General features: G+C 37.6%; 1 protein-coding gene across 8 annotated transcripts in view; it reads left to right on the forward strand.

The window, feature by feature from the left end:
- LOC146474863 (uncharacterized) overlaps window positions 1–14,777 on the forward strand; it is an 80,549-nt gene that overhangs the window by 33,808 nt on the left and 31,964 nt on the right. For 4 of the 8 annotated variants that reach the window (XM_085116616.1, XM_085116615.1, XM_085116611.1 and 1 more), the window contains exons 22-32: window positions 2,765–2,875; window positions 5,178–5,264; window positions 8,026–8,136; window positions 8,773–8,892; window positions 10,174–10,260; window positions 10,805–10,964; window positions 11,346–11,738; window positions 12,640–12,803; window positions 12,996–13,206; window positions 14,345–14,374; window positions 14,562–14,660. In XM_085116616.1, coding sequence (XP_084972742.1) covers window positions 2,765–2,875; window positions 5,178–5,264; window positions 8,026–8,136; window positions 8,773–8,892; window positions 10,174–10,260; window positions 10,805–10,964; window positions 11,346–11,738; window positions 12,640–12,803; window positions 12,996–13,206; window positions 14,345–14,374; window positions 14,562–14,660 — 1,573 coding nt within the window. The remainder of the gene's footprint in view (window positions 1–2,764; window positions 2,876–5,177; window positions 5,265–8,025; window positions 8,137–8,772; window positions 8,893–10,173; window positions 10,261–10,804; window positions 10,965–11,345; window positions 11,739–12,639; window positions 12,804–12,995; window positions 13,207–14,344; window positions 14,375–14,561; window positions 14,661–14,777) is intronic. The other 4 variants (XM_085116613.1, XM_085116617.1, XM_085116618.1 and 1 more) reach the window with 4 other exon arrangements.

A 14,777-nucleotide genomic window follows, 5' to 3' on the forward strand; every position in this document is an offset into this window, starting at 1 on the left:
TCCCAAGCTTAAGGCCGACCCTGATAGAAAAAAACAATACAAAACCTGCTGTCTTTTATTTTAAATCTTTTCTATTGAAAACTGGCATCCCGCTCCCATGATCTAGACATTTTATGACAATAAAAAAAGTTTTAAAATTGTCTTCAAAAGGTATAGTCGCATTGGGATTAGTTCGCAAACAAAAACGTGGTGTTTCAATGTACAATAAATTTATCGTGTATTGAATGAAAAACCCAGCTAAAACTGATCAGTGGCGACTGATGGAGAAGCACCCAGGGGTCCCGGATTCACGGTTTACGGTCCCCTTTAGGTTCTCCATTCTGAAGCGTAATCATGTACGTTCAGAAATTAAATTAACTACAAAAATGTTTTTACTAACTTCCTCCAATGCGACCTGAGCTGAAGGAAAGGTTTTGAATGAAAAATGATAACACATGAAATGGGCCGCTTTCATTACGACTTCGCATGCTGAGATATTTTAATAGCAACATGCAAAAAAATATTTTAAAAAAAACCTGGTAAAAACACACTCGCGAACACGCAGTTAGCTAAACAGCTATTTGTGGGGGGAGCATGCAAGAACAGAAAAACTGGAACACAAAAATTACTTAAATAACTCATCAGGGACGTTGGTAGCTGTAGCAGAGATTGGAGGAAATGCAATCTTGATCAGCGGGACAAACACAGAGAATAAACAGTGAACGAATCGAAAAATGGCCAAGGCGGTTTTTGCTGTTGTTGTTGTTGTTGTTTTAGCAAAAACAAATAATTTACCCAAAACGCGGTGTACAACATTCGCTCACTATCTCTTTGCAAAAAAAAAGACAAGTTACGTTGTCAGCATAGTTTATAGAACGTACATAACAAATAAAAGCTGAATAGCCACTGGGTATAAATCATATATGGTCCCACATCAGTCTATGAAACTCCAAGAGAAGAGGTAACTATTTCATTCACAATTTTTATTTATTAAGTTTAAAGTGATTTCTTCCCATCGATTTTATTCGATTAAATTCGCCAACACTTGCCATTTAGCTATAACCCAAATAAATACACAAGAACAACGTGCTATAATAAATCAAATGAATTAGCGAGAAAAACATAATTATGTAAGTAAGAGCCAAATCAACTTTCACCAAAATCCAGTAACTGTGGATCTTTTAAATAGCAAATAAACCGAAGGAAGGACAAGAAAACAAACAATGATGAACTGTTTTCTTATACAAAATCAACATTTTCCTGTTTCTGTACACGATGTTGATAATTCACTCGAGCGGAGGATATTAGAGATTTACAACTCTACTGTAGACTGGGTAACTCTGTGATGTCAACACATCAATCGAAAAAAAGTCCTAAATATCGATAAGCACTGCACTCGCAAAGGATAGATTTGCAAAATTAGTGTTATCTCATAGTCCACAGAAACTGACGAGCAGCCAATCGACCTACTTGGTACTTGTCCGTTGTATCGTTGCGCATGCGACGTCATAATGAAAACGACCCATTATTTCCTCTACCTAAGATACATGAAGCTCAGGTTAATTGAGAATTTATTGTTTGTTTGTTTCCTTTTCTTGTTGTTGTTGTTGTTGTTGTTGTTGTTGTTGTTGTTGTTGTTTTACTTTTTGGTGGGTGGGGGTAAATACATTTATTTTAATATTGTTTGTTAAATGTTTTATGCAAAGAATACGATAACACTGGACCACATGCTTAACCTGTAAAGTAATTGAAAATTAATAGGGGTTATAAACTAAAATCTCGCTCAAAATAATCTGCAATAGTTTAATTTTAATGCGTAAACAGAATATTTTAGTTTTTAATCATGATAAGCTTAAAAGCCCGATGAGCAAACATCATCTAGATAAATATCATTATAACTATGTTTATAAATAATTACTGAAATAATATTTAAATACACTATATTGAGGTGATTCCGTTTGGCTGCATGGAGTATCCTTTCTGTGCACAATTTCTTGCTTCATTAGCTCAAACACGTTGAATACATGGCGGGTTTTCCTTGATGCTAAGCTAAGAAGCTCAATACGTTAATAAAAGGTTATTTTTTCTCCAAAAGATGCGCGGTAACCTATATTTTGGATCACTTTATTTTAGCTTAGCAATTATCCTCATTATTACCAACGCTTTTCCTTTACTTGTGGGCAAAGTGATCTTCAGAATACGCGCGCAAGAATTTGTTTCGTTCAATACTGCTTGATATTGTACTTCGCTGCCAAAAGATTTCTCTTGCTTCCCATGCCTCACGTTTCAAACCTATGGCCTCGTTTGAGGTTATGCTTTTATCTATGTAATTTGTGTTTCCACCAGAAGTGGCAAGAACGGATTAAATAGACTCACATTCGAAAGTGCATATTGCAAATAATTATGGCTTAACTTGTGTGGGTTGTGTCTCTTCTGCAGACACAGTTTTGACCCATTCTGTTTCTTGAGTGTTTCGAGTGATCACGAGCTTTCGAACAATCAGTGAAACTTGAGCAAAATCTCAAGACAACTTTCATTTCGAAGGAATCACCTCAATTAATCATACTAGTAAACTTTATTTCGACAACTCACTGACGTGACAAATAATTTTTGATGGATACAACTCATCGGCTGGCAAAGAACTAACCGACTAAAGCAACATGTGCGTCCTATTTTATTCCTCTGGTCCTTCTACTTCAAAATAATGGTTTATGGAAATTTTCAAATTCCAAAAATGATGACTAATCGCTCGTGTGAGCTGTGTTAATATATGATCGGTCAACAGCCAGCGGTAGCTCGTCAATATTTCCCGGAAGGCGGACAACCTTATCGAATCCCAATGCCACCAGAAGGAAGTCAGAACGATCCAATAAACACAGGAATCCCAAGCCCCACCGTAAGATGTGTTATCATAAAAAAAATTACAATAGTATCATTTACAGGGAAATAATAATAATAACGTCGAGCGAATTAGAAAATTATCAACAAGAAAACTTTATTACTACACACTAGATAAATTTATACAAAGATTCTTCCACCCGCATGTAGCTGGCTAATTGTGGCGGAGGAAGAAGAAAAAAAATTACAAATTTCTTGAAATCGTTTCATAAAAATGCCTTTTCTTTCTAGTTCTCCATATAGCATTTAGCCCTATTTCAATGCGTTACTAAGAGAATTGGAAATGCCTAAATTCCTTTAGCTTGTTTTTGGGTCTTAAAGGCAAAAAAAGGGCCTAAGAAATGAAATTTTCATATCAAGTCATCAAAAGAAACAAAGTAATAACAAAAATCGCGATCCACTTGGAAAGCCGAATAAATTAGCTTAGGCTTTTTTATTGGTATAAATAAGTAAAAATTTATTTGTATAAATTATAGCGCTACAATGATTAAAGTTCGATTTATGATGACTATTCAGTAATAAAATACTAGAAAGGTATTTTTACAAAATGTTGTGGAAGTCAGTTTTGGGAACATCAAACTGAAATATTTTGGATGAAAGAATTTTATTTGCATACGGAAGAATGTTCGATTTCGGATCTCAAATGTTTTTATTTGTGTTTTAAAGAAGCTTTACAAGTCTATTAAGTCTTGTAAACAGTGATCAAACGACAAAAATACTAACGTGTTGTTCATCACTTCTGTTTTCTCGCGGGCTGCAGTTTGTCAAAGACTAAAAGGAACGCGAAACGATCGTAAATGAAATTCCAAAATGAACTCTTTGAACCCAAGTTTTACCATCGAGGCAACGAACGGCCACTGAATCACTGCTTGAACTCATGAATACTTCAGCATAACTGATTCTTTATCGAAGGCGGGTTGACAAAACAACCGCGGACTGCGCAGTGATAAGACTCCCATAAACGATTCTACCAAGCATAGAAAGCCCACAAGACGACCACAGCACTACTTGTAAAACGAGGCCAACTAATTCCCTCAAAAAATGGGAGTGGGGATAAGGGCTATTAAATATAGAGTCTATCGACCATTAGGAGAAAACTTCAATTTCTCTTCGCCACAGGATTAGTCTTGCGTTCTCCTTCGTCGAACTCAAGAACATTTGTCCAGTGGAAAATAGCCTGTTCCATTGCATTTAGCATCCTTTCTGCGCATTGTTTCTTAGCAAGCTTACGTTGAAAACATGCGGGTCTTCCTTGGTGCTAAGCTCAGTCAATTGATAATTTACTATTTTCTCCTAAAGGAGAATGGTAACCTATTGTTTTTATCACTTTATTTTAGCTTAGCAATTATCTTCTTTATCTTGAAATTTACAAAAAAGAAAAGGTTTCGACAAAAAAATGATTTATTACCAGAAACCCAGGCTTGCCATACGAGAGCAAAAAATGTTTTAGTTCAATACTGTTTGATATTGTGCTTTGCTGCCAAAAACATTATCTTGCTTCTAATGCTTCATGCTTAAAGGGTGGGTTTCCTGGTTCTGAGCATGTCCATGAATCAAAATACTCGGAATAGGAACACTCGTATTTTTTCCGAGTATGCCTGTGTCACTTAGTAAATAATACCTCACTCTCATTAATTCACTAGGCTTAAAGTATTCCATCACATTCATTCCATTGCGCATATGCCACACATGACACACATGACATTCCAATCCTAGTAGTATGCAGGATGTGTGTCCCGTGAACCTAGTTTAATGGCCTTAGATCCCACAAGTCTCCTGTAGCTCAGTGGTAGAGCATCCAAACTAGTAATCGGAAGGTCTTACGTTCGTCTCCTGATAGGACCACTCGGATTTCTTTTCCGAGTATGCCTCTGTCACTTACTAAAATACATCATTCTCATAGAAAGGTAACTTTTTACAAAATGTCGCGGAATTTTTGGAAACATCAAACTTAAATATTTTCAATGAAACGATTTGAATGTTCGATCTCAGATTTCATATATTTTTATTTGTGTTTACTAAAGAAGTATTCGCATTGCAATTTTCTTTGCGCCTCTACAAGGACACTTCACTTTGTGAACACCTGGAACAGGCTAAGTAAAAAACGGCACGGCATGTAAAAATGCAATCGACTGGCTTGTGATAGTATATTCTTTAATAATGTAAATCTTTATTGAGGATCTAGTGTTACTTTCTCTTTCCTGTTGCTGTTGCTTTTCACACAACATTTCCTTTCAGCTGAATGGGCTACCCTGTGTAAATAGAGTTTTACTTTACTTCTTTTTACTCACTTCCTCCAGGCTAGTTTCCAAGCCTCCGCTCCAGGACCTCTGCCATCAGCCCAATTTCCTCACTTTTATCCAGCCAATGAAAAAGCCAAACAACAGGTATAGTAGTTGAGTAAGAACTAACAAAAAGAAGCAAACTGAATATGCCTAATCCTGAAAAGACTTGAAGCAAAAGAACATTAATTACCCTAAATTATAAAACACAGGGTGAAGCATTTAAGAAACTTCTCATGGACCAAAGCACCCACAAAATCAAAGTGATAGCATGGTGACGTTATGTTCGCTTGCTTTCTATATTTACTGCCAATGACAGCCTTTATTACGAAATAGCCAAAACTGAAATTAATTTGCTTTGATACTAGTATCTATCGCAAGTCTGCTCAATCCTTTAGCTGACACTGGCAGATAAAATAATATCAAACCCTTTGCTTTTGATCTTGTAACTTTATTGGAAACAGGTATCCCGTCCCCATGATCACCTGAGACATTTTATGACAATAAGTCAAGCTCATAGTCGCATTGGGATCAATGTGCAACGACAAATTTGGTGTTTCAATAAACCTTATTCCAAAATGGCTTCCATTTTAATATTCTACTGTTTGTGCTTCAAATTAGCCCTTCTTGCCTCGTTCGAGTTAAAATATTATTTTGATTTTTGAACTTAAGAATGAGGTAAGATAGGCCAATTTAAGCACTTACAAAAGTATATTAAAATTACAGCCATTTTGGAATAAGGTACAACAAATTCGCCATGTGTAGGATATAAAACAAAATGCTCGTGTGAACCTAGAAGTTTTCTGTGGTAGTAGTAGAAGAAGAAGTACCCAGCCGACTCGGATTTTCCTCTTTCTCCATGGATTTCCGTTCTGAAAAATATTTCACTCGCCCTCCACTTTCTCGAGATACAAGTAGTGATTTTTGCGTCTTTAGTAAGGGGGTGTTTACATGATACTGGCGCGACTTTCATTCCGGTACGAGTTCACTCCGGTTCCCTCTTGTGGCTCTGCATTCGTTTACATGATACCAGCACAAAATCTCATACCAGAGCGAGTCATACCGGTGCGAGTTCACCCCGGTAACTGTACCGGAGCGAGATTTTCATTACGGTACGAAAACTCATTCCGATGTCATGTGAACGCGGTATGGCCGTTCGCTCCAGCATGAAATCACTCTCCCGGGAGTCTGGGACGGGTAGCCCATGCGCAGTCTTCGGTATCCAATTCAATATGGCGTGATATAGCGTCACAATCACGTCTGTCGACATGAAGTGTCCCTTCATGTGAACACGGTATGAAATCACAATGTCATACCGGTTTCAAACTCGCACCGGTGCGAGTTTTTACATGTAAACACCCCCGTAACTTGTCCTGATGCGACCCGAGCTGAATTAAAGGATTTGAATGAGGTTAAACATTGCACATGAAATGGGCCGTTTTCATTGTGACTTGACATGCGCAATATTTCAGCAACAATGTAAAACTTATTTAAACAAAACACCAATACAAAAGACACTCGCAAACCCACAAAAAGCTAAAAAGCTATTCGCGTGGCGGATGGAGGAACAGAAAAATTAAATTTCTGTTCATTGAATCCCAAATAACTGTGGTCAAAAAGCTAAAATCCGTGTGAGTATTGTTTGAAAACTTCTCCACAGAGATATCAATACCAAATGTTCTATATCATCGATACTTGGATTTCCCCGCAAAATATCGATACTTGCGAAAAATATCGGTTGTTTTGATACTTTCGATACTGCTCCCTTAATCACATGAGACAAGAAGAGGCGTGTACTATCCATGCTTTGTTTAAGGAATGCTTTTGTTGTTGTTGTTGTTGTTGTTGTTGTTGTTGTTGTTTTTGTTGTTGTTGTTGTTTAATGCTGCAAAAATTTGTTTCTGTGTAAGATATCGATATTTCAATTGAGCGGAGTATTGTAGCGGAGGACATTAAGGATTTGCAACTTTTTTAAAGCCTGGGAACACATCAAGCAATAACGTCAGTCATAATATCACCATATCGATGAAGACTGCCAAATATCGCACTCGTATAGGATCGATTTGCCAAACTGGTATCAGCTCACAGTCCACAGAGACCGACAAGTAGCCAAGCGAATTGCTTGTCTGCCGTATGTTTGCGTATGTGACTTCATAATGAAAATGGCCCATTATTCCCTTCAGCTAAGTGGTGATCAGTGATGGGGTGATCAAGTGTAAAGTATGTGGTTGTTGCTGTTGTTGTTGTTGTTGTTGTTGTTGTTTATTTTAGTTAAGTAAATTTAATTAAACGTTACTGATTAAATATCTTATAAGTTTTCACAGGACCACATGTTTAACCTGTAGAATAACTCAAAATTAATTGACAGGTTATAGGTTACTAACATCTCGATCAAGACAATCTGCAATAGTTTAAATTCTAATACAGCAACATAATACGTTTCTTCTTTGTCATTGCCCAGTTGACCACCCCCGATGAACGAATCATCTTGAATAATATTAATATAACTATGCTTATTAATAATCTAAGTGATCTTTAAATGTTTATTAATAATACGAGTAATTTTTATGTCCATAATTCATTGAAATACACCATTTACCACTACATCACCAATAACACATCATAACCTTAATCGTAACGCACCATTCACAAAACCAATGTCATCAAGGCCGAAGTGTAACATTCGAGATATAACAAACGGCGAAAGAACTAACCGACTAACGCAACATGTGCGTTCTTTTTCGTACCTTTGTTCCTTTTTTGTACGTTTATTTTACAAAAACAATGGTTTGAAGAAATTTTCAATTTCCATAAACTGATGACTAATCGCTCGTGTGAGCTGTGTTAATCTATGATCGGTCAACAGCCAGCGGGAGCTCGTCAATATTTCCCGGAAGGCGGTCAACCTTACCCTATCCCAATGCCACCAGAAGGAAGTCAGAACGATCCAATAGACACAGGAAATTCACTCTACACCGTAAGACCTCTTACTATGAAAAAATTAGTAGTATTTACCAAAAAAATAACGTCGAACGAATTAATGAATAATATAACGATTCCTCGGAATCGTTTTATAGAAAGGATTTTTTTTTTCATTTATTTTTCTCCATTTATCCCTATTTCAAGGCTCTACTGAAAGAAATTTCTTTAGTTTGTTTGAGTGTTCTTGTCAAAGAAAATGGCCTAAATCATAATTTTTTGATTTGAAGCTATCTATAGAATCAAAATAATTTTAAATACCGCGTCAATTTATTCGTCTTGCAATACTGAGTTTGAATCACAGCCTCTAACGATTAAAGTTCGATTTGTAATGATCATCTTGTATTAAGAACGAACTGAAACACTTTGGTTTAGATCTCAAAAAAAACTAACCGAAAAGTTTCCAAGGCAAACCAGGGTGATGAAAAATTGGCAAATGATCGGGTAGGAAAGTAGTTTTGATGTAAGGAAATCAGTTGTGGGGGTTGATAATGATCTTTCGAATTGAACTGAATTTAGTTGAATTGAATGTGAATTGTCGCACAAGTCAAAAGCAGCAGTTTTAATCGTGTGAACATCTCTCAAAACAAACTAAACCCGGCTTGTATCGTTTTATTGCCACAATGTCATGCAGCAGCAGCTTCAATCACAGGAACAACATCAGCCTTTTGACAGCAACTTGTTGGAGGACCCAAGTCCATTTTCAGCTCCACAGTTGACAGCAGCATGGAAGAAAGGAAATCCTGCTCAACCCGTAAGAAAGACTATTAGCGTTGAACGATTGATTTAACAGGTTCATCGATACAACGTCACGCCAACAAGCATTCCATTTTAAAAAGGTTTCGAACAAAAATTTTAAATGACACGCAGGAAAATGCGAAAATGTTTGTAAAATCCGTAATAACTATTCATTAATTGCCAATTTTATATCATTGAAATTGTCACCATATCATGACAAATTATGCCATGCTACGTCATGTCATGACATACATATCAGGCCATATACTATGCCGTATCATACATACCACACCAAAACATACTGTGCCATATTATACCATACCGCATCACACTTACAACATATATCATGACATACCATACTATACTCTATTATACCATACCATACCATGCTATGCCATGTCATGTCATGTCATGACATACATATCAGACCATACTATGCCGTATCATACCATACCACACCAAACCATACCGTGCCATATCATACCATACCGCATCACACTTACACCATATATCATGACATACAATACTATACTCTATTATACAATACCATGCCATGCTACGCCACGTCATGCCATGCCATACAGGACATGACATACAATACCTCCATATCATACTAAACCATATTATTCCATATACACACCTAACTAAAAAGAATCGTTGTCAGGTAAAAGTCAGATGCTGTAAAGAACGACCCAACGGTTTTCATCAGTTTATCATGGGTATTCATGGGAATCAGGAACTTCATTACGATCTTCTGGCTTACAATTTGTACCTTTAACTGACGGTTTTTGAACAAGATGTAGTTTGCCATACCATCCCGCAAATCCCTCCTAAAGATATGGTTCCCGGTAACATTCAGCTACGGAATTTCGGAAACACGAAGGCTTGATCGAGGACAACTTCGTTTAGAAACGATTTTTTTTGTTTTGTTTTTTGTTGTTGTTGTTGTTGTTTTATAAAATTAAAGGATTTGAGGTGGCTGTCCTTAGTCTACGTCTTCCTTAAAATTCTCAACAGGGGCAATCGCATTGATGTTTGCCGAGGGTACATATATTTTTTCTCAAATGTTCTGTTACAGCTGGCCAATCAAAACACAATAATTGGGTGAGGGATTGTGCCCCATTTGTTTTTGCAGCAATTGAACAAAACCGCCTCGCGCGGTTCTTGTATTTGATTGGCCACAAGCAACGGAAGCGATCACAAAAGTAGTTGCAAGGCCAATTTAAATAGAACTCTGGCCATTCAACATTCTTACTTTTGTTGCTTTAAACACAACATTTCCTTTCACTTCCTTCAGGCTAGTTTCCAGGCCTCCGCTCGTGGATTTATGCCATCAAACCAATTTGCTCAGTTTTATCCAGCTAATGAAAAACCCCAACAACAGGTACAGTACGATTTCTTTATAAAGACAGAGTATGTGAGGTGAGAGCATGACAATTTATTGCCTTCACAGTACGAATTTGGTTAATCATACTAACGTTTTCCCCGAAGGCGCCTACAGTGAGTAAGTGAATCAGTACAACGTCCACCGGCCGTGCAGACATCTTTGCTCATTAGACCCTTTGTTTTAGCGACATTCGTTTAGATCGCTGCCTGCTGAAACTCCTCTGTTTAGCTCCTTCAAATAACGTTGTCGCATGAATACGCAACAAGACCGAAAGGGAGAGTTTTTTTAAAAAATAATTTTATCAAATTGCCAATGCCTGACTTGTAAAGAAAAGAAACCATGAAGGCCACCGACACGTGTGGTGGTATTTTCGTCTTAACACACCTGGACGATTTTACAACTTTCCATATCATATTTCGGTCTTCTCGCGTAAACTTGAAGCCGAACTGTTATAATAACAGTAACTAATTAAAATAGCAGTACACGACTGGTATTCACATTGATTTGTGCCCTTTACTAATGAATTAAATGTTACACTCAGAAACCGTGTGGTGAAGGCGACGAGTTTTGTCCCTACCCATTTTACCCAACACCACTCCCACCAGAGGGACAACAAAGTGATCAGAACAACCAACAGACTGCACAACAGCCAAACCCAAACCCAAACATTGGCAAGAAGAACTTGATTCGACCTAAACCAGGTAATATAAATATTAAGATTATGGATCGTCTCATGCAAGCTAATCTATTAGGGTCTCTGATTCTGGAATACTCAAAGTTGGTTCTAAAGGCCTGATTCCTGATTATAAGTCTATGGATTTTGTATTCCAATATTGTCACGATTGTGTTTCGATCCCCGTCCGCTTGAAGGAAGAGCTTGCGAGCGACCTTGGCCGTCGGATAATTAAGCTAGCAAAATTTCCGGGGACGGTTAAAATGTTACCCGGGTTCGTAAAACGATATCATGAAGATTCAACTCGGCGATCTTTTTCCGTTCTATCCCAACGTAAACCTTAACATCACACTTACACCTTGAAACTGATATGAAAGAGAGAAAACTGAGGAATGTGTAATCGTTTCAGATCTTCAGTGCGGTGCTGGCTGGACAGGAGCCCTTGGAGATTTTGGTTCATTTTGCTACAAAGAAGTATTTGAACGTAAAACGTGGGATAACGCTCATCACACCTGCAAAAATCTTGGCGGCGAGCTCTTCAGCGTGACCAACGCCTATGAACAACGCTTCCTAGAAAACTTCACAAACATCGAATCCTGGTTGGGATATCGGGACAAATCGCGGGACGGGACGTGGTCATGGAGTGACTCGAGTTTGTCCGTGTTTACGAACTGGGATAGTAGCGCTAAAAATGATAATGGCAAGGGAAGAGACTGTGTATTGTTGAACGCACAAGAAGGCAAATGGAAAGATGCATCGTGTACACAGACCAATGAATACCTTTGCAAGAAAAAAGTCGACAGTAAGTAATTGCTTACAACAGTAGCCCCGAGGAAAGACAGTAATAATTTTGTATAGCTGTTTGAACTGTTAGAGGCCCTTTTAAAGCACCATTCTCGCGTAATTTCGAAAAAGTGAAGCAAAAAAAACTTGATGAGTCTAGGTTTATTAAAAAAGATCCACAAAAAAAATTGGGTTGGTGTCTTTTAATATTAATGCAAATCACTTAGGCTGCCTTTGCGGCTTTCTGTGTTACCATGATGTTTAGAACTGCCACATACTTCCAAGTCTTTGTAAGAAGGTTAGGCAAGTTTAAGTGTCTAGCGACGCAAAAGCTTAGAACAAAAATCGTTCTTCCAAATATGCACTCTTAATCCTCACGGAATCAACGAAAGCTTTTCATTCGACTAATTTATTCTTGTTTTTCACGTTACCATGCTCCAACCAATAGCGTAGCTCCATTGCTTACTATATTAACCACATACAACCTACTATTCCTTGATTTGCTCTATCCATGGGCTTACGTTCGAAACGTCAACACTCGAATCTCTTTACGGTGGCCAAATTACCTTATATCAACTCTGTTCTTAAACCAAACATTCGTTTCCACTCCCCACTGACGCATCAAGACAGTAGGGAACTTAAGCACCGACGTTTTTGAGCCACGGACGGCAACCAGAAATTGGAGCGTTTTCACGCCATAGCGTTTGTAACGTCAAGTCACAGTCATCAACGAGAGCTTTTCCTGTCCGTGGTAAGAAGCAAAACCACGCCAAAAAAGGAAACATTCGACTTCCGGTTGCCGTCCGTGGCTGACGAACGTCTGTGCGCGCTTAATTTCTCTAGTTTCTTAGAAACTAATCCGCTTATCCACCTGACTATATTTCAGTCCATCTAATTTACATTTTCCTGCAATAATCCAGATTGTGACAAAGGTTGGAAGAAGTTGACCTTGAATTCAGTCCAAGGATGCTACAAACTTTTCAAAGACAAGAAAACCTGGGAGCACGCTCTTGTGTCTTGTATGGACGAAAAGGCATCTCTATCAAGCATTCTTAGCGACGATGAACAGACCATGATATCTCAGGTTTGTCGCCTTGATTGCGAGTGTTATAACATGGACTACTTTCAATGCCTCTTTTTATAATCTGCGTGGTTCGGTTCAAATTCTGATTTCATTTTCATCCTGCAAACGATCTTTATTAGCTCAATAAAACGGTTATTTGAAAAGTCCCCGTCGTTTTTCATTACGGTCAATTTTAATTTTTCATTTTGTCAGGTTTATTCTAAGAACAACTTCTGGATTGGCTATAATGACATTGACAGTGAGGGAGACTGGATATGGAGTGACCGTGCGACGTCATCTTACACCAACTGGGACGACAAGTCACCCAACAATGGTGGCGTGTCATGCGCAATAGTGACAAGCAATGGCAAGTGGCATGATGAACCATGTCAGAACCAGTTTGGCTTCATTTGTAAGAAACCAAGTAAGTACACTGGAACAAACCTGTTAACCAACGAATGTTTGTTTTATCACCAGAGCTGACAACGTAATTTGGCTACCGTAAAGAGATTTGAGTGCATGCGTTGGCCCTTCGACTCGATCTGACGAAGGGTTAACTCTCGAAACGTCACCACTGGAGTCTCTTTACGTTGACCAAATTACCTTATCAACTCTGATAAAACATTAACTAAACATTTTTCCACTCCCCCACCGACGCAGCACCACAGTTTCTTTAGAAACTAACCCCTTCATCTATCCGTTAATTAACGACCTGGCTTAACATTAAAAAATTGATGCAGAAAACGTGCTGCAGACGCAACTGCTTCCCAATTTAAACGCACGAGAAACATATGCTGTAGAAGCAAATTTTGTATCTCAAAAGTTAGTCAATTCAAGGACATCCTTTGAAAGGAGTAAATCGATTTAAAAATATATTGATTAGATATACTTTATAAGGCTAACGATAAACGCTGACTACTCAGGACCAATGAACTGTTGTTGTTCCTGGATTTGCCTAAAAGAGTTGCGGACAGTCATTAAGAAATATTAGTATGGCAACCGAATATTTAACAACATTTAACTTGAAGACTAATATACAAGGAATACACTTTGAACCAATTTGTTGAGGGCATTATACATATGAGCGCCGTGTTTACTTAGAAGACCCAAAAGTGTGCAAAAGTGTTTTTTTAAAAAACAAATATATTTCAGTTATTCTAGCTTTTGTTGTTTGCTCTCTCAAGCTTGTCACCTCCGCCGTTGGGATCAGTCTGCCGTTAATATTTTCTATTTGAGATAATTTGCTGATCCAGGTCTACAAGTGATCCGGCACCACTCATTGGTTTGTCGCTGTGGAATTGCAGATTTTATTGTATTCAGTGTGCAACAACGTGATCTACTCGAATAAATCGTCAAAACTTTTTTACTGTCATCATCATCATTATCATCAAAAAAACTACTTTTACTTTATCGTCAGACTGTTGTAGTCATTTTTTTCCCTCAATTCAACTGTTGTTATTTATTTTAGATTATTTTCGAAGTAAACTATTATTTTTTTTCGGACTAGTTAAGTTACCTTATCTCACCGAAACATTCACCTATCACGTGACTTTGGTTTTTAGGTCCCAAGGGTCCACATCATCCATTGAATGGTGAGCAGAAGTCTATTGTGATACATAATTTTTTTTCGTCATGTCATCTTTAAAATCCTACTCTTCGAGTTATCTGGCCACTTTATAATCCACACAATTATTTTATTTTTCTTTGAGTTTCATTAATTTTCCCACCTTTTGACGCCTTAAGCTTTATGGTCTTTTATCCTGTTATCTTTCTCTGCAGACGCAACTTTGACTCAAGAGGTTGAGAAATTTGTTTCTAACAAATCATTGTTGAACCCTGATATCAATACCAGTGTAACCCTATTTGGAAGGCATTCAGGTGAGAAAAAACATAAAAAATGTGTGTTCGACCAGTTAAATATACTTTTTCAGAAACATTTTTTTCAGCTCATCGAAAAGAGTCATGATAAAATCATATGATCGAATTTACTGTTTT

Source organism: Pavona decussata, unplaced genomic scaffold, assembly GCF_977016875.1.
Source record: "Pavona decussata unplaced genomic scaffold, jaPavDecu1.1 SCAFFOLD_87, whole genome shotgun sequence".
NCBI classification, from domain to species: Eukaryota; Metazoa; Cnidaria; class Anthozoa; order Scleractinia; family Agariciidae; genus Pavona; species Pavona decussata.